This window comes from Leucopleurus acutus, assembly GCF_964270905.1.
Source record: "Leucopleurus acutus genome assembly, chromosome: 6".
Taxonomy (NCBI): domain Eukaryota; kingdom Metazoa; phylum Chordata; class Mammalia; order Artiodactyla; family Delphinidae; genus Leucopleurus; species Leucopleurus acutus.
In genome coordinates this window covers 56,988,278-57,011,376 of record NC_139149.1, presented here as the reverse complement: position 1 = coordinate 57,011,376, position 23,099 = coordinate 56,988,278, and the positions used below count along the sequence as shown (strand labels likewise).

Sequence of the window (23,099 nt, the reverse complement as noted above, 5' to 3'; positions counted from 1 at the left end):
TACAGAACACTGAGGTAAATGAATTGTAAAAACAGCCCAGTTTTCTACCCCTTCCTGCATCTATGCTTGGAACCCTGTCACCAATGTGAGAAGTGCCCTGGCTAGCCTGCTAGATGACGAGAAGCCACATGGAGCAGAGCCAAGTCGTCCTAGACAAGGCCATCCTAGACCAGCCAGCACCCAGCCAAATCCCCAGCTGACCACAGCTGCACGAGGAAGCCCAGCCAAGATCCACCCGAGAACCCACAGACTCATGAGAAATAATAAATGATTGCTGTTTTAAGCAACTAAGTTTGGGGGTGGTTTGTTACCTGCCAGTAGATAAGTGACGCAAACCCCAATGCTTGACCACTATGCTATATTTTCTTTCCTATGACGCTGGCTTCACCTGACTCCAGGATTCTCCAGGAATGGAGAGCTCCAGCTGTGATGAGCCTTCATCCAGATAACCACCCTACCACCCTTCATCCTTGTGCTGCCCCTGCCCCACCACTATGCTAACCCATGAAGACAGTTTAAAACTATTCTTCACCTTTACTCCCTGGTTTTCTTTGGAATCAAGAGGAAATGAGGGTGCCTCAAACCCTTTGGTACTATTTCGAGCTCTGTTTCCTTGCCTACCCTCTTTGCCCATCTCTCCACCATTTAGGAGCTAAATGGGAATTAGCCAAAGTGGTGCCAAAATAATGAAATCAGCGTCGTGAGGGAGAAAGCGCAGATAGTGCTTGAAGTCAGCACCTCGCATTCACTGGCCTTTCCCTTCTCTCAGGGTGGGCCTCTTACTCCAGGGGGATGGGGACCAGCACTCCCTGGAGGCATGCTCCTGCTGTGCCACCTGATCCCTAGGTGAAACCCTGCAAAGCTGAACTTTCCCTGCCCGTCAGGATTCAGGGGGGGCAGCAAGCTACACCTCCACAGGAACTAACAGCCCCAGCTGCTCAACTCAAATTAAAAAAGAGTGTGGAAACATGTTCCACAGAGCAGAAGCCTTCCGGGGCGTTTCTGCCAGCTGCCTCCAGCTACTATGTTATGTTCTCAAGGAAATGGAGAGGATACCCCACGGGGAAGGAGGGTACCCCCAAGGCATCATGATGGGGAGGGATTACAATCCACTAAAATGCGACTAGAAAAAACCCAAAGAAAGAAAAAGACTCATAAAAGACCATGGTTTTTCTACTGGAGTATTTCGAAACTTTCTTTGCTCTTAGGCACTCAATAAATGCTAACTGATGCTAATTCTTCTAGCTCTTCCTGCTTTATGAGTGAAGCTGGGATTGTGAGGGCTTGTTGCTGAGGCCAATAGCTAAGTGACCTGGGTTGATGAAGAGAAACCAAACTTCCCCCAGGGTAAACCCAGCCTTACTGTGCCATTAAACACCCACCCCCTCCTCACTCATTACACTCCAACAATAGTTTAGCTTTAATTTCTTTTCCTTGTATTTCACAGCCATAAGGGAAAATGTCCTGTGACAATTCTGTAATACTAAGACAATTACTGGTGACTCAGGACTCCCTGCTGCCTCTGAATCTTCTCACAGCTGAGGAGCTGGCTTCCCACCCATGTAGGAACAATTTGCTTTGTGAATTGGGAAATTCAGAATAAAAGAAATCTTTACCCTTTAAAAATGATAGAAATTCAGATGAAATTAGATGAAAACTCAGCCCAGGGAGTCTGTTTCAGAACAAGAGTCAATTGCTGGCATTGAGACCCACGGAGACTCATACTTTCTGAGCCCTACCGTCCACAGCATCCAGGTAGCCCAAGAGTATCCTCCGTGATTTCTCCTCCTTTCTCCTTTTTCCTGGGTATCCGACTTCTGCCCATTTCACCTCTGCCAATGAATGGGGGAGGGGACAGTAAACTATGTTCTCCTTGAGAGAAAAAAATCCCTGTCTTATTCACCTTGCAACTCGAGCACTCAGCCCAAGCCTGACTTAGCGTGAACAGAGTTAGAGATATCCTAGATTAGAGGGCACGCCCGTTCCCAAATCCCCAGCAGACTGCGTTCCAAAGCACTTTTGTAAATGGGTAGTTTAGAGCTTGGAAAGCATTTTTTTACATAAGCATGAAGTTCTAGAGACAGGCTATGTCCTCAGACTCAATTATAAAACTCGAGGTGGCCATAAGAGTCTAGTAATGCACGAAAAGTGAGAACTTCATGTATTCCATTGCCTCCTCCTAAATAACCATTTAAAATAGTTTCTGTGAGAAAATGCATTCCAAATCAGGACGCCAGAAGCAGATTTCCATCTACTCCACAACCAAAGCAAGGTTTTCCTACTGAAAAAATAAGAGGAAGATGAAAGGGAGGAGATGCTGCCCCTACCAGAAAGAGCCCTGACGTTCATGGCAGGTGTAGGTTTTGCAAGGAGGGTGGGATAGGACAGAAAGGACTGGAGACCAACAATGATAACCTGAAATTCTTTAGTTCAAACACTGGTCTTAAGTGTTCGAAAACAGGAACTAAAAGGCAGATGCTTGAAGGGGAGTTTGGAGAAGGGAGGGATTTCTGGTTTGGGAGTCATAAATCAATGAGCCAAGGAGGGCCTGTGCTCACCTATGATGACTCTTGATTTCTGTTCTTCAGTTCCTTGACTGACACACTCACTGATGCTAATAAAATTCTAACTCTCAGGTTTACTGTGTCAGTTTGAAATTGGGAGCATGGAGAAGGAAGCTGGATTCTGAGCTTCTTAAAGGCCGGGATATCCTATTCATTTCTGTCTCTTTTTTTTTTTAAAGGAAAATTTTATTCAAGCCAAATATAACTCAGGAACAGCCTCTCAGAAAGCTCCGAGAACTGTGCCCCCCTATTCATTTCTTTATACTCCAGTCCCCTTGGTGCTGAATTCATAATTCATCAATAAATGAGTATAATTTAAGGAAGGTCTTTAACTTTTCAGTGTAGTTGCAAAACATGAGGGCTTTGGAGTCAACCTTTACAGATTCAAATCATTTTCCTTCTATAGGTGCAGGACCAGCGACTTTCTCCCAGGGCTTCCAGTTTTCTCCTCTAGAAAAAAGGGTGGTGATAGTGTGGGACTCGAGGGACATTGTTCCAGCTAATGATTAAGAACTCTCCAGACAATAGGGGCTTCTTAGACAATGGGTGAATTTCCAGGATGTCCGGCCCCCTTCCAAGAAGGAGGGAGATAACAAAATGTAAAAAAGGTGTCTGTCAAAGACCAATCAGGCAGCTGGGGACAAGTTCCCTCTCTGGTCTGAGCCTAAGCCGGGACCAATCAGCAGGAGAACACAACCAAATCTATAATTTACATACGGGGAAGTGGGAACCTATAAAACTGACATATTCGCGCCCAAAAGGGTTCCTTCTTCGACCTCCTACGTGAGGACCAAGGAACCCCGGTGCACCGGCCTTCAATAAACCTCTTGCGTGTTGCATCGGCTTCCGACTCTTGTTGTTTCCTGGGCGAGTCGAAACTCCTAGGAGACCGCGCAGGTCTAACAATAGCACTTACCTCAAGGGTCACTGTGGGAATGAATGCATTTGTATTTGTGAATCACATAGCACTGTGCCTGCCACATAAGTTAGCACTCTAGAAATCTAAGCTATTGTGTTCCCATCATCATGTAGCTACTTGTCCTATATTTTGCCCCCCAAATTAGTTTCTCAGGGAACGTGGTGAACATGAAAGTTGGTTGGTGCAGTGTGTTGAACTGTGGCCCCCTAAAGATATGTCCCCTTGGAACCTGAGAATGTGACATCATTTGGAATAAGGGTCTTTTGCAAATGTAATTAAGACAAGGATCTTGAGACAAAATCGTCCTAAATTAGGATGAGACCTAAATCCAATGACGAGTGCCCTTACTGGTCAGACAGAAAAGAAGACACAGAGAGATAGGGAAGAAAGCCACATGGAAACAGAGGCAGAGACTGGAGCTATGCTGCCACAAACCAAAGAGCACCAGAAGCCACCAGAATCTGGAAGGGGCAAGAAGCAGTCTCCTCTAGAGCCTTCAGAGGGAGCAGGGCTCTGCTGACATTTTGATTTTGGACGTCTGGCCTCTAGAACTGTGAGAGAATACATTTCTATTAAGACACCAGGTTTGTGGTCACTTGCGGTGGCAGCCCTAGGAAACTAACTCGCTGGGTAGTTTGGAACAACCTAAATTTGGTGAGGAAAACAAGCCAGAATATAAACTGGAATTACCACAAGTTCTTCTCCCAAATCGTGTACTACAGGGAAATTTCTCTTTACGAAGGAAAAATCACTGGCTTCAGGGACTGGAACGTTCAAGCCATTCTTTCCCATCCACTCCCAACCGAGGACATTTCTGCTGGGAATCTTGAAAACACTCTGCATTTTTCCACAGGAATGCGGTGGAAGCACTCAATGTGCAGTAAGACTCTGCACAGAGTCAGCAGCTATGTGGCCCCAAATAAATGGGCAGGTGACATGGCTCCCAGTCCTTGTCCAATAAACACACCCACGCTAGTCCCTGCTGTCTCCCTGACCCCATCTGTGGAGGTCCAAGAGGTCATTAGCCAAAGACTCCAAGCTAAGGAAAGATACCTGGTTGCCAAGAAATGTACATAATTGTATACTCCTAATTCTATGGGTTCTTGCAAATAATCTATGAAACAGATCTCCTTTTAAGTGAAAAATATATCCTGGTCATCTGCAGGATCCTTCTAAGCCTTTGGAATTTACAGTCCTCAGGAGAGAGTCCTGAGAGAGATGTTGTCGAACCCACTGGTGCCTAGAGAAATGGTTTTCATTCATTTCCTCTCTTCTAACTCCTGGAGAGAAATAGCAGCAGACAGAGCAGTGACTGTCAGAGAGGGGTGACTTTTTTAGAGCAAAGGCGTTAGACAAGATGACACATGCTGACAGGCTCAGCAAACAGTGGCTGCTCTGCCAATCAGCAGACAATTTCTGTGCGTCTGCAATGTAGGAAAGATTGTCAGTCACGCAGTGTTTCAAAGACAGGTCACGACGACCCCGTGTGTCATCTTCTAATGCCAATCAGCAGACAATTTCTGTGTCTGCAGTGTGGGAAAGATTGTGAGTCTCAGTGTTTCAAAGACAGGTCACGACGACTCCGTGTGTCATCTGCTAATGTGAAGGTCAAAAGAAAGGGCAAGGTGGGTGGAGGCAGAGAGGGGACAGCAGGAGACCCCTGTGCAGGCAAATCAGGCACATCCAGGCAGGTCTCGACTCCTATTTCATGACAAAGCCTGGGGAGCCCATGTGATCACCTGCTTCACTGACATCTGAGGCTCCCACCTCACATGTAACCAGCACTGCATTAATCCCTGTCCTTTAGAACTCGTGAAAGTCACTTCTTCCCTGACTGAGGAAAGGTCTTTTCCTTCCTTACTTGGTAATTTACTCAATTTATTTCCAGTCAGGAGAGGGTTGTAGGGAAGAGGAGGAAGTCACACACAGTACTCTGGCCCCCAAGAGTGCTCTGCAGTGGACTTCATCGTTTAATTGACGAGAATTCCAGAACACCGACAACACTCATAGCCAAAAAAAATTCTGAAGCCTAATAGATTCAAAGGATTTTTGTCATTACCTGTCATTTACTCTTCTTCTATTACAAAAGGAAATGCTGAGATAGAATGAGAGAGCCCCATGAAACATACAGGTAGATAACCTAAGTGCCTGTTTAAAGCACGTAAATGTTAAATTTCTCCATTTTCCATCAAAGAGCTTTTCTGAGGAAAGGATACATTTTTACCACTCAAGGTTAAGATAGAGTATACACATGTGCGTGAACACACATGAGACTGCACTTGGTCAATCTACAGCCCTTCATAAGAGAACTGCATGATTCTAATTAACAGGATACTTTTTAAGTAAATAACTTAGTGATTATTAAAAGCTATACAGTCCATACAAATATGTTACATTTTTTTAAAAAAAACCTCCATCCTTCCTGTCCAGAAATGTCCAGTTGGCCGTTAAGGTTGTGATAAAGGCAAAGTGTTGAGCACACGTAATCACACTGAGGGTCCTGCTAACCGACTAGTGTTGACGTTCCCTACTTCAATCTGATTCATCTCTTGCACAGGAACCAAGAGATGGTAAAAGGGTCGGAGATTACACCAGAAGGAAAGAAAGAAAGCTTCAACCTACTTTGGGATAAGGATCCTTGTCACCCCAAGATCCTTTTCTAGCAATTGTTCTGTTCCTGAAGTTCGCCCTGTCCTGAGGCAAGCAGTAGGGGGCTTGGTTATTTGTGTTTCAGATCTGCAAGCTTCTCCCAAGATGGAAGAAGCGAGGGGAGTGAAAGTATAAAGGTTATCAGATACCAGAGGTTTGGCTGGGCACCACAAGCAAGCTAAGAGGAGTCACTGGAGATGAAGGGTCTGTTAAACACACACACATTTGCACGCACACACACACACACACTTTCTAGGCTGCCTCATTTATCACCCTATGAAATTTCTGAACAGTTGCTCTCTACACAAATGCACACTAAAAATTAAATAAATAAGACTGAGAGAAAAAACATATCCAAGTAGATGATCTCTTATCAAAAGTACACGTCTTGCTAATCAGAAACCACATCTTACTTCTGATAACTGAGAAATTATGTGGCTACAGTAAATAAAGAGTAAAACCATTTGTAAAAAATCAAAACACACAAATCATCCCAGATACCAGTTCTCATTTCCTGACATATTACTGTACACAATACTGTTTTGGGATCCTTCATTCTTACATTGTTTTGAACATTCATCAGACTATTAATTTTAAAAGCCAGGAGCTCTGTCCTAATCACCAGAACCTGTTTTTGTACTTTGGAAAAGGCGGAAAAAACCAACTCTGACTTGGGTGGGAATCATTTTGGGAATAATGGTGGGCGGTTGTTCACATCCGGATTAAGTATAAAACGGTAACATTATGATGATGAATGCCACAGAGCCTCATCTGCATATAAATAGACCTAATCAGAAATGTAAATTGCAATCAGGAGACATTTTTAAAGACTGTGATAGCTGTGTGATTGTGCAGATAAGGAAAGGTTAACACTTGTATTGTTAGAGCAGTGAAGTGGCTCCCAGCCGGCCCAGGGCCTTCCTTTGAAAGAGACATGTGGAAGGTACAAATCTCCCAACCTCCTGGATGCAGCTTTCCAGAGCTTCATTTTCTATAACTAGAGGCTTGAGCAGGCCAAACATCAGCCCTATTCTGATGAAAGACAAACAACCAAACCTCTTGTACAAACCCTTAATGAATACAGACAATAGAAAATAAAATGGCATTTAAATACCCTTCAAATAGATCTCTTTCAGCACAATTGCCCATTGAGACAGAAATTAAAGGATGGAGAGAAAGTCATGACTGATGTAACATTTTTCTGATATTTTTTAGTGCTGGCATACATTTTATTTCATCCCTAAGTTTTTCAGCATACTGGAGAAAGAGTCAAACTAGAAAAAAAAAAAATAACCAGACATGATTATATAATTTAAAAAGAAAACACCAGTATTTAGACAGATTACTTAATCCAACACCACATTTTCAGTCTTCTCGTGCAAAGCGCAAAAAATGAACATGTCAAAAAAATTAGAGTACTGAAAATATGCAATTGTTATGACATAGTCCTATCATTTTTAGAATATGTTACATTTCAGGAACACCCTCTCCCCCACTTTCCTGCATCTGCCCCCACTTCCCCCCAAAAAGGAAATACATTTTACAATCAGGCTTTCACAGGTTTGGAGAGAAACTGTTTATGAACAATTTATTATCCTTAAAGAGCCTCTTTCACAAAGAACTAATAAGCCAAGAGCGCCATCTTGTGTCTTACCTTGGAATCTTAAAAAGCGTTTTCACAGGATGCATGTCAAAGAGGGGAGGGTCTCCATCCCCCAGTTCAATAGCTGTGATCCCCAAGGACCAGACGTCACAGCGAGCGTCATAGGAAGAGTCATACTGCTGCTCACAAGCAATGACCTATCAGACAAAAGCAGGACACAACACATCAACCCCACCCACTGACACCACAGATGTCCTGAAAGGCCCTTGGCCGATCTTAGCCCCCTTCTCAGTTCCCTTGGCTATACTGATATTAAATTCCAGTAATAATAAGATGTCCATTTCCTAGGCCTTATTTGTGTGATTGATTTATCATCTGATATGTTCATTAACTTTTAAAAATGTATCGGTTCAGTTCAAGAAACATGCATTGAACCCTCTAGATACCAAGAACAGTGCAAGGGGAGGCACAAGGGTGAATACCTCACCACAGCCACCCTAATGTCCTTTAAGGAAAGGCTTTATCTAGATCCTTCATCTCATTACCAGCTGCTGAATTCAACAGTGAGGAGCAACTGTTCTCAAAGATGCCTACCTCCTGCACAAAGTCCCTAAGAGCACAGCATTTGAGCAGAAAGCTGCTGGGAGACTGATGTGCTTAACTTAAAAGAGGAACCACTCCTTCCCATTCCCCTTTTCCAAGAAAATCGGCCCCCTCCTCAAACCCCAACAACTGGTTTGTGTCTCAGCCCAGCTGCTGCTCCAGGTATTAGCTCTACTAGGTGCAAGAGAAGGGGAACCAGAAAACGCCCTTGGGCTTGTCATTGGTTTGGAAAGTATGGAACCTTGTGGGGAAATCTTTTTCTATCAACGTTTTGAGTCAGACAGGAAAAGTCCCACCACTTAGACTCTGGTGGCTATCACAGTGGGGTCAGGAGAAGGCAGGGGTGGGCCAGAGGCTGTGCAGGAACCAAATGCCCCTATTTGACCTTAAATCTGCTTCCTTGACCCATGGCTATGAGCAGGTGGGAGACTTTTATTAGAGTCTGATGATGTTATGTCCAACAGCCTATGAGGCAGATAGACAGCATCACTGGAGACCGCAGCAGGGCCAAAGTGATGGTCCTGCCTGCCCTCTTTGGCTGTCAGAAGGTCTTTGACTTTGAGTAAGACGGACCAACTGGCCATGGGGAGTAGAAGAGTGACGGATCTGGCTTATATATTAGCAGGCTACTGTGCTGAGGATACAATAATATGGAACATGAATAGAAGAAGCAAATCTAGTAAAGATGTTACTGCAGGACTCCAAACTAGAGACAGTGAGAAATAATCAGATTCTGATTATATAATTTTGAAGGTAGAGCCAACTGGATTTGCTGAATGGGACTTGTAAGGAAGAAGAGTTGAAGAAGAGTTCAGAGTTTTTAACCTGGGTGATTCCAAAATGAGATGGGGAAGACAGTCGGAGAAGTAGGTTTGGGTTGAACAGCAGGAGCTCCATTGGGGACATACTAAGTCTGAGATGACTGTGAGACTTCCAAATGGAGACTACTTTTAGCTGGGTAAGACGCAGACTTCTGACCTAGAGAATAAACACACGTTGTTTGAAGTCACTAAATGTGTGATATTATGATGTCAGTGACAGAAAACATACACCTGCTCTCTGCCAGACCCAGTTCACTGGTCGCATGATGCCAAGCAAACATACCCGCCATCTTGCCCCAGACTTGGTGTTCCTTCTCCTATAATTTCGTCTACCCTTCTCTTCTGGTTTCTGAACTAAAGAACCTTTTTCTATGTACCTGCATCTTTGGCCTGATCCCAGCCCAACCCTCTGAATAGACTATCCTGCCATAGAACATCCTTTTAACACACAAAAATCATACTTTTAACACGTTATTTTCAAATATGCATTCAAACTCAAGTTCAAATAATTCCGATTTTGGAAGCAGAGGCCATTACATTGCCCCCCGAAGATCTCACTTTCATCACCTCCATCTGGTGAGAAACTACATTATTCTAAAAGATCTCCAGAGAAGGCTATTTACCACCTTCCCTTCCAGAAATGACATTTCCAAATGTGTAAGACAAACATAATTTTAGACCTATCAATCAGCAAATAGTTCACCATTCTTATACATCCCTGTGAGAGAAAAAGAAATAAGACTCTATCCTTCCCCAACAGGAGCTACGGCCAAGTGAAATTTAAAGTGAATCTATAATAAATTAAATGACAAACCATGACAACTAAAAATGTCCTAAGACAATACGTACTAGGATGTCCAATAAAGGATATGGGCTCCAAAAGCTTGGGATATTAGAGGGAGACCAATTCAGGCTAAGCAAGACAACAAAAAGTAAATAGTGTCCACAGTCCACAACTTCCAGAAAGAAATTCAAATCAACTTCTAGCTATCCTGGATGGGACACAGAAGGCAATTCCAAGAACCCGTCCAAATGTGGGAATGGAGACATCCTATCGATTCTCAAGTGCTGTCATAAAATATTCAAAACGTTTATCTGGTTTCCACTTCTCTTTACAGACAGTCACACATTATCTTCAGCTCAGTCTGATTAATAGAAGAGTATCCGTTGGCCAAATCCTCTTCCCTAAACTCAGCTTGTAATGTGACAAAAGAATTATTTAAGCTTAGCCTTCTAGAGAAGTTTATAGAAAATGTCTCTAGTAAAATAACTCACAAATAATTATTGAGTACCCATGAGCCAGGCATGGTACTAGGTAGGTATATAATCATTCTGTCAGGTAGGTACTACTATCACCTTTTGTAGGTATGGAAACTGAGGCATAGCACAGTTAAATAGCTTCCCCAGTACCCATAGCTAGCCATGGTCAGGGACAGAATTTGAACGCAGGCAGAGGAGAGACAAGTGAACAGATTATCACAATGTGATAAAAGTACTCTAAGTAATAAAGGTTATATTCAAGAAACAGTTGAATTATCAGCATCTGTACACATATTTTGACCAAACTAATCACATTTTTGAGATTTTTGTCACCTAAACTCTATCTCTTCAGAGGGAGTCTCTCTTTCCATCTCTCTTTATTGGGTTACATGTGATGGGATTCAAAGAGGTACTCTGAGAGGTTGCATCCCAACTGAAGGTCAACACATCCTAGAACTGGATTCCCTATCAATCCAACAACAAAATCTGCAACTATTTCTTTAGGAGAAAAAGTAATTTCATTCTCCTTAGCTCAGCATTCTCCTTGTCTCTAGGTAAAATAAAGCTGAGTTAAGAATGCTTAAATGGTCGATTGGTCTTGCCCCCAGGAGGAAGTGACCTCTCAAAGAGCTCTCTGAATCAGTTGTTATAATGCTCCACAAAGAAAAGGAGACTGGCAATGTCAAGTAAGTGCACTGCCCTGGCACCAGGTTTCCCAGGTTCTGTAAGTCATATTAGAGAGGTGGGGAGAGAGGAGTCTGAAATGGTATTGACACAGGCCCAGGACCCCAAACACCTTGTCCTCTTCCACTCCTCAACCTCACCTCTACTGCCCCCAGGAGGAGACATGCCTAAGGCAAGTGTGTTCTCTCCTCTACCTCAAGCCTTTACTTCAGTCATAGGAGTATAAATGATGCTGGTGGTAGTGGAATGGGGAAGATGGAATAGGTGTGAGAGAGAGTTCAAGGGAAGACTTGCAGGACTTGGGAGGCTAGGAAAAGGGACACACCAAGGAAGACAAACATTATGACCCTGGGTGACCAGGAGAATGATGGTGCCATTTATAAAACAGGGAAGTCAGGAAGAAGAAGTCAGTTTGGTAGGCAGTATAACAAGTTCAAATTGGGTCTAAGCTCTACCTCTAACCAGGTACAGAAAAATCATGTGTGCTCTTGGAAACTCACTTCTTTTTTTTCACATGTAGATGCAATAAGAAAAACAAAATTCCATCAGGATCAGAAGCAGAATATACTAAAGGGTAACAATAAAGCACTGATGTGTTATCAGTGACTTCACGGAGTTTTATATTATAGTAAGTATATCCTACATTTCGTTCGGAAAACCCGAACAAACTTTCTGGCCAACCCAATATATCATGAACTTTAACAAACTGGTAAATTTACCTTAATCCAGCATTGTGAATAGAAAAACTGCTAATGAATGTCAATTTTACAAAGTAAGAATTCTCCAAAGTTGATTTTAAAGTCCCACTAGCATGTTCATATGAAGAGGATATGCCTTCTGGAATGTTCCAAAAGATGTGTATGTAGACTGTTACAAAATATTTAGTGCACCTGGCAAAGGCTAAGAGCACAGAATAAAATGAATCAAAATAAAGAGAGCTCTAGTGCAGTATTTGCTAATGGCCTATTGGCTCCAAGATTAAATTACTGTCTCGCTGAGTCTCAACGAGTTTCAGGATGTATAAGTCCCTCCATACTTCTGCATACTCACCTTTAACTATCTTCAACTCTTTGTCATGACATCGGTGAGTGTTTATACTGTTTCTGAGTTTTAATGAGTGGTTTTATCTACTTGGTGTTAATCTATCATTAACCTCATCACTCCTTCTAGGTTTTAAAGGGGCCAGTCTTAGGATCTCATCAATGTGACCTCTGAAGTAAACGGAAGTAACCCAGGGTAAGGATTATGTCTTATCTTTCTTCCTCCCTCATCCACATCAATTTGTGGCACTCATCAGAGAAGCTTTGTTGAAAAATCTTTGGATTGGAATCAGAAAGTCTGAACTCCATTATTCACCAGCTGGGTCCCTTTGAGCAAGTCCCGTGAAAACTCTGAGCTGAGGGTTCTTTAGTTATAGTGACCCCACTTTCTAGATCTATAAGATGGCAAGGTGGGGATGAATCATCTCTACTATCCCTTCCAGCTCTAATATTCTATGACTTAATGATTTCCAAATAAGTGGCTTTCTTATCTCAAAAAGATATCTCAAACTGAGAGACTAACCTCTCCATGCAAATTACCTAGCAGTAGATCATTCTGGGGTGTGAACTGGGTGGCTGGAACCTTGAGGGGATTTTATTGCCAGTATTTTGCAGAAGGTCTTAATGTCTATGAAAAGATGCTGGTTGCTGTGACAATGCCTCCATTAAGGAAAATGAGCTTCAGCGACAGATCAATTGTTTGGATACTGGTTAATGGAGCATGTCCACGTTCCTACCTTGAAATGCAAACTTATGGCTTTTCTGATACGTTTAGACTACACTGCTGCTTATTTTAGGAAGGGGAAATACACTACTACTCGGATAACTAGCAATATCTGTGCACTAACAGCCTCAGTGCTCAATGCCAATTTTACCCAGAGGTGGGCTTGAGCCTTCCAAATGTTGGTCATTACCACCTTGGCTGCCCAAAACTTCTTTCTGGAGGGAACCAAGGACAAGAAATAAGTTTTCACTATAGTCTAGCTCTACTGGTCTTTGTAGCAAAGGCCAGCAGTCAGCTTTCCTTGTTAGGGCAGTTCTTCGTAAGCCTTCTTCAAGCTAACGGGTTCCAAAGTTGTAGATTCTAAATCTTCCCCAGTCACTCCCTCCTCCCCTCTCCTAAAGGAGTTTATAGGGTAAAACTGCACCCACAACTTGATAACGCAACCGCTTTGACACATGTCATCTCCTTATCCATCCCGGGCATGGTCCCCTGAGTTCTGTTGAGGAGGCTGGCCCTTTCCTCAGCCATGAGCTGGAGAAAAGTAACTGTGAAAAGCTCTGGGGCTGTGAAAAGACTTGCACCTCTGCATGGTGCAAGAAAATCCCAGAGCAAGCCATCTTCATTTTGGTAGCCACCCCCTCACTGGATAACTTTAGCAAATTATTTAATCTCCCTGTATCTCTTCTTCCTATGCAAATTAAACAATCCCTTCCTCATGGGTCTTATCTGAAGCACTGCTTAGGAAAATGCAGGTAACCCAGCTTTTTCTATGGTACCAAAATGTTAATAGTAGATATCATCAGGTCACTGATGTATGAGTAATATCCATTTTATTTATTTACTTCTTTAAAACTTTTTGCATTTTCTAAAATGTCTACAGGGAACGTGGATTATTTCTATAAGAAAAAGAACAAGTTTCGTCTGTTTTTCTGTCTTGAAAATGTAAATAAGTATTAGAAAGTTTGCCTTTTCCTTCTTCAGGGGTATGTACTGGTTGTGGGGATTCTTCATCAGCAAGGTGACAGGTTAAAGGTGTTGTCTTGGTTGTAAAACCAGGGTCCCATGAATTTAAAAAGAATTAAAGAAATTCTCTTCTCAACCATATTCTTTTCCATTGTAAGCACCAGACTAGAGTTAGTACTTACACTTTCTCAGGGCACCACGATCCCATGAAATGCCCCATGATTACACTTTCATTTCAGCCTAGACCAAGAGTAGGGCTTACTGATAAAGTTCCCAAGATAGGGGGTGAGATCCACCCTCTACCTCTTGCAGAAAGACTTGGGCTATAAGAAACTTAGAGAACAGTTTCTCCTCATCTCAAAGTCTTCATGATCTATAAAGAACATCTGTATTAAACTGGATGTAAAGGGGACAAAAAACAGTCAATGTATGAACTCCTGCGTTCAGAAAACCTAGATTTCTCCAACCTATTTAACTTAAACCATTTATCAAATGATACAGCAAAGAGCTGCTGGGCTGAAATCTCTTTCAATAATGTGATTTTTAACCAATACTTTCAAGCAAATAATATTATAGTAGCACCATCCACCATAAGGAAAAATATGTTTTGCTCTTATAAAAAATGATTTACCAAATTTAAAAAACAATAGATGTTATTCAGACTATTTTATTTTTCCACTAATATTTTAAAATGTCATTAAAAATGCAATTAGGTTTGCTTTATATGATCTGATTTCTCATCTTACTAGAATTGATCATGTGATCCAAAATTATAACCAAAGGTCAAGATAAAAATTTCACTCAAGTACAGAGGCAAAATGCTGTTATCTCAAGAGCTAAATTTCAGCTCACAAAGAGGCAAAGCAAATAAACCTAAAGCTATTAATCTTTGGCTGACCTTGAGCCCCAAAATACAGTCAATAGACTGGCAAATAAGATAGGCTGAGAGGTAGGAAGGCAAATAGGATTCTTAATTTTGCTTACATAATTCACACAGCATAATTAATAAATGTTATTGATCATAAAGATTTCTAAAATGGAATTTCCCTGGAATTGTAAATTGCAGTTATAAATATTCCAGTGGCAAATATTATTCATCAGTTTTACATACAAACATCTTAAAGTGTTACAAGCTGAGATACTGAGCAAGCACATAAAATCTCTTCCCTTGAATGAAATATAACTTTGAGGGAGGATACATTTGAGATTTGAGTTTTTTTGCTCAGAGGATGTGGACTAGAAGAACTGAAATTTATGGGGGGGGTTATTTCTTCTTTTTTTTTTTTTAGTTCATTCATAAAACTCAAGACTAGAACTGAATCTATACTTTGTATGCTAAGAAACTGCCAGAAATAATTTAAATTATACTGTTCTTATGAAATTCAGAAAGGTGTAATTAAAATATGATGTTCTACAAGGCTTTTCTCAGGACTGTAACATTCAGCTTATGCCTTTAGAAAAATAAAACAAAGTTCAAATTAAAAACACTCAGGGCATCCCTGGTGGCGCACTGGTTAAGAATCCGCCTGCCAATGCAGGGGACATGGATCCGATCCCTGGTCCGGGAAGATCCCACATGCCGCGGAGCAACTAAGCCCCTGCGCCACAACTACTGAGCCTGTGCTCTAGAGCCCGCGAGCCACAACTACTGAAGCCCGTGCGCCTAGAGCCCGTGCTCCACGACAAGAGAAGCCACAGCAATGAGAAGCCCGTGCACCGCAACTAGAGAAAGCCCACGCGCAGCAACTAAGAGCCAACACAGCCAAAAATAAATAAAATTAATTAATTAAAAAAAATAAAAAGACACAGAACACACATACACAACACCACTTCCCACCATGGCTGGTGGAGGGCAGAGGGGGACCGTTCTGGGTTTGAGGCCAGCATACACAGTGGTTTTTGCACTTAAATTCCCCAAAGCCCTGGGAACATATCACTTATACTTAACTATATGGTAAGTCCTTCTCTCAAACTCAGGACCAGTATCACAGAACTCCCCTGTGAAAGGTAAATCAGCGACCCCAAATTTTTGTATGTGTCCTAGTACTCAAAGGCTCCAAAGGAACACATTTGCTTAGAGACCCAGGATTATCCCACCACCCTCCCCAGCTCCAGCAGCTTCCCCACCTCAGAGATGGATGCTGGAAGGGATCCTAGGATTCATTAAGTCAACCCCCCTATTTCACAGAGGAAGAAACTAAGGTGCTGGGGGAGAGCTGACCTGTCCAGAGTCACAGAGCTGGTTTGTGGCCAAACCAGGAGCAAACTCCATGGTTCCCGCATGAGGGAAGCATCTCCTGGGGATTATTATGGTACACAGAATGCTGAGCCATTGCCAAAGGGATTTCGTGCTCCATAAGCCATAGCCACACCATACTCTGAGCGTGTAAGCACACCCTCCATTTAAGCAGATGGAGTTCCTGCCGCCTCTCACTCCCCCTGTCCCCTCACTTTCCCTTCCGCTGCCCCTTTCCTTTGTCAGCTAGTGCTCCAATTCTACCAGAGTTCAGTTTAGGAAAGAATGAGTAGGAGTTCTATAATTCAGTTCATTTTACAGCTGTTAAGTCAGGTATTCTTACCCCAGGTGAGGAAACAGATTCGGATGGGCTAAGAAATTTCTCAAAGTCATACAGCTAGTAGGTAACGGAACTAAAGCATAAGCCCGTGACAAGAAACTAATTGGGGGGGGGGGGGTTCTCCTCCACAGTACATCTGAAAAACAGGAAGGGAAGCAAATCAAACAGAATATCTGAATGCTCCCGCACGGGCATACCCCTTTATCTGCACGTAGTCTCTGGGTTCTGTCCTCTCCCAGGCTGATGTCACCAGGCAAACCAGAATGCCCTTGGGAATGTCACACATTCCTACCAAAGAGTGATTTCCTTTAACCGTTTAAAGAAGGTGTGGGGAAAAGCTGGGCCATAATAGAGCACCATAAATACAAGTCTGCACACCCCTACCTGCTCCTGCTTCATCTCCACCCCAAGGCTCCTCTGGGTCCCATTCCTAATGCTGACTGCCTGCCTCCCTTTTCTTTCCTCCAACAGCTCAAGGACTGTGGGACAGAGGAGCCGATGCAGCGTTGGCCTAGCCGTGAACTCCCTTTCCCTTTCTTGGGGCTGAGCCCCTATGCCCTGGGTGGGGCAGTGGAAGCACTGACCAGAGGGTAGCCACCAGGTGATGTGAGACTCAGAGCTCAGGAAGAGCAGAGGCGGGCTCTGACGTTTCTTCAGCAAACACTTCTGCCCCTGCAGGAACAGTTCTTCCTCTTTGGTGGATGAAGAAGGGGAAACAGCAGGTGTCTTGCCCTTCTCACCTCCGCAGAGAGGGGTGGGAGGACAGCCTGGAAAGTTCCAAATGCTCACAGAGGCTATTACTTTGAAACATCTTACTTAGCACTGAGCAGAAGGCAGGATGGGGAAGGGGAGATATGAGGCCTCTGCTCTGGGCTCACGTGCTTCTGCACATCTGGGAGCTGAGGCCTCAGATGGGGTCCTATATTTAGACCCGCCAGGAAGAGGGTAACAACAAGTCACCGTCACCTCCAGGGCCAGCCCCCCACCTCCACACTGACAGATGACATATGACTCAACCCCACAGAGCTCCAGCTGAGAGGGGAGCTATCGCTGAAGCTGAGGGTACAATCCGGGGCTGCACCAGTCACTCTGCCCTTGCCCTGGGCCCTTTACCCGCCGGAGCCCCAGGTGCCTGGGCTGTGCTCCAGGCCCCTTGAAGGCAGAAGCACTCTGGGAATGCAGGCAGGGTCAGCCCCAGAATGAGAAGGGAGGGAATCCCTACTTCTTGGAGACTGACACAGGAATCTGGAGGGAACCGGGGAACACAAATGGCTACAGAATCTCAGAGGTGAATGCCTTGGGGGAAGACACACAGGTCTTTCAGCCAAGGATCCAAGGTTCTAAACCCCTCACTCGAACCTGCTGAGCAACCAAAGCCTACATTCCTCACAGCGAAGTAACTGGCAGATGGGATCCCAAGAGTCCTCAGTCTTTTAGAACAGAGTCAGGTAACATCAGACCCTAAAGGTCTCGCCATTGCCATTGTCTTACCCTTATTGAGATCCCACCTTCCTCATCTGACTAATACCAGAGGCACGGAATGTGAGAGCTGGAAGAGGCTTTTCCCCCTGGAAACCATAAATGCTCTCTGAAACACAGAAGGGACCTAGGAGGCAGAGACTACCCAGGCCAGTCTCCTTCCAGCTGAGAACAGGATAGGGAGGGTTGGGCTCAGGCAATAGGCACCACCATTTTTAAAGCACTTACTATGCTGGGTACTGCAGCAAGCACTTTCAGTACATCGTTTCACTTTGTCCTCTGACGCTGTTGGTCAGTGATCAGGTGGGTAAGCAGGGTATCTATGATTTGCTCCCAGGTGTATCTGACTCCAAAATTTGTGCTCTTATCTCTTCTACCAAACAGGAAGCCATACTAAAATAACTGAACCACAATCGCTTTTTTAAAATGAGTGGCAGAGCTGTAACTATTTAAAATCCAAATCTCCTAAATTCTATTCTGAAGAACTTTGTTATTTTATTTTTCCAGATCCTTCCCTTGGGCATTAATTACATTGGTTTCTAGTGTCATGTTGAAATATTGCACTTTCCTCAACATATTAGGAAGTATAATTTTTATCTAAAATAATTTTTAAATTGGAAAAGAAAGACATTCATCTTATCTGGTACACTGGTGGTTGCAATTAAATGGTTTGCTCTAGTATAGTGGCTAAGAGGGAGGATTTTGGAGCTAAATACCTGGGTTAAAATCCTGGTGGCCTCACCTAACAACCTGTCCAAGGACAAGAACAGTACTTTCTGTGACTTACTTCCTTTCTCTAAAACATTGGACTAGTAATAGCAGTAACTTTATGGGGTTATTGTAAGGATTACAGATGAATTAATTCATACAAAGCACTTAGTGCCTGGCACATAGTAAGCACTCAACAGATGCTATTAATTCTTATTAGGTACCAAACCCATTAGCTAGAGCTTAGGGAACAAAATGGTAATAATGACAACAATAATATTTCAGCTCTGTAGTGGTTTATGGCTTTCTCAGTCCCTCAACAAAAAATATCTCTTTTGTCATTTCTATTCCTGGCAGTGCCAAAGGAAATAGCATTATTGTATCATTTAGCTAAGAACGGCATAATTGACGAAGGCAACAGTGGTTGCAAAAAGCCTGCGATATTTCTGCATTGGTGTAAGCCAGTTGTTATGGCAACCGTCCCCAGTCAACCCTTTGCCAGGGAGAGAGAGACCCATTTTTGGAGCGTCACAGCACATCTGTTTCTCTACTCAGCTGATTAGCTCTTGTTTGCAACAATTAGCAGATGGAAGTAAAAATGAAAAAAATTTTTTTTAAAGAAGCAAATATTTATTTTATCCACAAGGCTGCTTTCTAATACAGAAACAGACCTTTGGCTATTTTAGGAAGATTCCAAGTAAACGGGATCCTTAATATATAGGCTGCTTCTCTCATTGGTGGGATGGCAAAGTTTAGTCAATCTATACATTACACGTGATAGGTCCTTCATGTATGTCTTTTAAAATAATGTGTCTCCACCACCACTCCATCTCTGCACGGCTTTGTTGTAGGAGCTGACTCAGCACACACTTTCCACACTGTACATCCCATATAAACACACTGAAGCAAAAGAATACAAGGCTGGTGGGCTAGGAAACCTGAATTCTGGGTCACGTCTGCTCTGAACTAGCATGAATAGTATCCTCTCCTTGCCTTAGTTTCTTCACCTGTAAAATGTAACTTGGATTCCCATGCTCTCTGAAAAGCCAAACAGCTCCAGTATTTACCAGATACGTGAATTTGGGCACAATACCTCCTACCCCTCTTTGAGCCTCATTTTTCTCAGTGGTAAAATGAAGAAAATAATATCTACTCTAGAGAGCTGTTGTGAGAATTAAATAAAATAATGTATTAAAAAAGCACCCGGGGCTTCCCTGGTGGCCCACTGGTTAAGAATCCAATGCAGGGGACACGGGTTTGAGCCCTGGTCCAGGAAGATCCCACATGCTGCAGAGCAACTAAGCCCATGTGCCACAATTACTAAGCCTGTGCTCCAGAGCCCTCGAGCCACAACTACTGAAGCCCGCGCGCCTAGAGCCCGTGCTCCACAACAAGAAGCCACTGCGATGAGAAGCCTGTGCACCGCAACCAAGAGTAGCCCCCGCTCACCTCAACTAGAGAAAAGCCCGCGCGCAGCAACAAAGACCCAATGCAGCCAAAAATAAATATATTAAATAAATAAATTTTTAAAAAAAGAAAACTAAATGACTTACTGGGCATATAGTATCTGACACATGTTAGGTACTTAGTTAAAAAAAAAAGAAAAAAAGCACCCATCCGAGTCCCGGTGCATTAGTGGGTGAGTCCTCAGTAAGTGAAAGTTTCCTTCCCACTGTATACTTGCTTAGTAGGTGGAATATTCAAACTATCTGACAATCAGCTGCACATGGCACTGAAGCTGGTCCTTGAGGTCCCCTCCTCGCCAGACATTACCCCCTGGAGTTGCTGGACCATTAGAAAATCTGGGTGTCCCAAGGGAAGAGACAGGCACCTCTCGTGGTCAGGGAGCACTCAAGGGGTTCTGGATGGCAGCCACTTACCATCTAGAACAGAAGTATTTCAATATTTTAACAAACAGCGTGGTCACACCAGTGCATCCCAGCTAACTGTAAGGCGTTATTTTAACAGAGACTACAAATATTTGTAAAAGTTCTATGCAGATGTGGGATGTTATTACTCTATCCTTATAAGAAACTGGCTATCAGGAGAGAGGGAAGGAGAAAAGAGGCAATAAACATGGGTAAAGGGAGGACTGTGTTAACATATATATATGTCTGAGATACAAGCCAATGTCACAGGCAGGGAGGGAGACCAGAGGCTCGATGTCAACAGAAGGTTGAGGGAAGTGACCTGAGCCAAATATCTCAGGAGATAATCCAAAGATGCTTGGCCAGAGAGCAGGTAGGACAGCACAAAATTCTCAAGGTACTGAGGGCTCACGTGAGAAGGCCGTTTGTTATGGTATGTCCAGAAGAACATATGGTACATTCTAGCACATCCAGAAAGAACTGTGTTTGCCTCAAACACCTTAGGCTGAGAGAGATCAGTGTGTGTGTGTGTGTGTGTGTGTGTGTGTGTGTGTGTGTGCGCGCGCGTGTGCGCAGATAGGCAAAGCTGAGCTCTCCAACTAAGCTAGCGCCTGTAACATGTAGACCTGTAGGTTGCAAATGACTGACTGATTACCTTGGAAATCAGAATTATTTACTACAGAGGAGGGATGTTAAGTATTTGGAGGGTTGTTATAGGTTGAATCGTGTCCTCCAAAAGAAAAAAAGATATGTTAAGGTGCTAGCCCCCAGGACCTCAGAATGTGAAATTATTTGGAAATAGGGTCGTTGCAGATGTAATTAGTTAAGGTGAGGTCATACTGAAGTAGGTGGGCCCCTAATCCAATATGACTGGTGTCCTTACAACATGATGGCCATGTGAAGACAGACAAACAGGGAGAACGCAATGTGATTACAAAGGCAGATATTGGCGATACGGAGCTGCTAGCCAAAGAACGCCAAAGATTGCCAGCAAACCACCAGAAGCTAGGAAGAGGCAAGGAATGATCCTAGAGGCTTCAAAGGGAGCATGCCCTGCTAACACCTTGCTTTTGGACTTCTAGCCTCCAGAACCGTGAGATGATAAATTTCTGTTGTTTTAAACCACCCAGTTTGAGCTACTTTGTATGGCAGCCCTAGGAAACTAGTATGGAGTGGCCACGGCTTTGATCCCAGGACAGGAGGAGAACCCACTTTAACTTCTTGGCTGGCCAAGGGCAGCTCCAAGGGAATAAAGGGGGTGTCTGTTGGATTGTACCACGGGTGCTTTCACTGGTGGCTGCTAGAATACTGGAGCCCCTGTTGCCCCTCAGACACTCACAGACGATGTTGTCCTAACCGCCTCCAGGTCTGTCCCTAACAATGAAGCCATGCAACTTGCAGCAGTCACAGCCAGGGAAATCTAAGAACCTGGGTTTCTGATGGCTTTACTGAGCTGCTGAATCAACAAAGTCTGGAACCACCTACCTCTGTACTCACAGGAGAAGCTTCATTTCCTATTGCTGAAGTCATTTTGCTCAGGGTAATCTTGTTAAATACAGTTTCTATGTTGAGCATCTTTCTTTCCCTCTTAAAATCATCTTCCCGAGTCATAGTATGCTACTGACGTACTCAGTTTGTAAAAAAACTGTACTGACCTTGACTTTTAGATTAACTCTTGCTATGCCAGCCAATAGTTCCCCAGTAGCGTTGTTTCAAAGTACTATCACACCAAGCACACCCCCTAAAATTTTTCTTCTCCTACACTGCTGAGTTGATACTGTTTTTACCCAGCATCTTTCAACTTTATGAGTGTCCACATGAGATGTCAAGAGGAAATAAGTGGAGAGTGTTGTGAATATGATAGTCAGTTCATGATGCAGCTTCAAGCTGCCCCGGTGAACTGCTGTTTGGACTGCGTGTCAAAGTTTGACGGTGGTCTGGTCACATTCCATTAGCTACCTGGTTTGAAGCATAGCCTATTTGAATTAAATATTGTAGTTAGGCTGGTGAAATCAAAATGGAAATACAAATGGGAAAAGAATAATTTGGTTCAATTTCTCAAAAATAAAATAGGATCAAGGATCATTCTGCTGCGTTTTCAAAATAAAAGCACTGGTGGCATGCAATGGTTTTATTACACTGGCATTGGCATTGCACACATTGCTGTCATATTTAATCTAAATACCACTTATTCACACAAGCAGAAGTGAAAGCATATTAGGATCAGTATACTATGCAGGCCACCATACGAAGACAATGTCCATTTGAACCACTACTGATTATACTTTCAAGGATTCGTCTTGACCCAAAGCCTGGCTCACGGAAGAGAGTATAAATGTTTGTTGAATGGAATGCTACTTAGCCATAAAAAATAATGAAATAACGCCATTTGCAGTAACATGGATGGACCTAGAGATTATCATACTAAGCAAAGTCAGTCAGACAGAGAAAGACAAATACCATATGATATCACTTACATATGGAATCTAAAATATGACACAAATGAACTTATCTCCGAAACAAAAACAGACTCACAGACATAGAGAACAGACTTGTGGTTGCCAAGGGGGAGAAGGGATGAGGGAGGGATGAACTGGGAGTTTGGGATTAGCAGATGCAAACTATTATATATAGAATG

General features: G+C 43.2%; 1 protein-coding gene across 1 annotated transcript in view; it reads right to left on the bottom strand.

Annotated features, from left to right (window-relative positions):
* MYO3B (myosin IIIB) overlaps positions 1 to 23,099 on the bottom strand; it is a gene marked incomplete at both ends in the record, with an annotated part of 388,194 nt that overhangs the window by 345,734 nt on the left and 19,361 nt on the right. Inside the window, one exon of the mRNA XM_082841630.1 lies at positions 7,787 to 7,932. Within this exon, the coding sequence (XP_082697756.1) occupies positions 7,787 to 7,932 (146 nt within the window). The remainder of the gene's footprint in view (positions 1 to 7,786; positions 7,933 to 23,099) is intronic.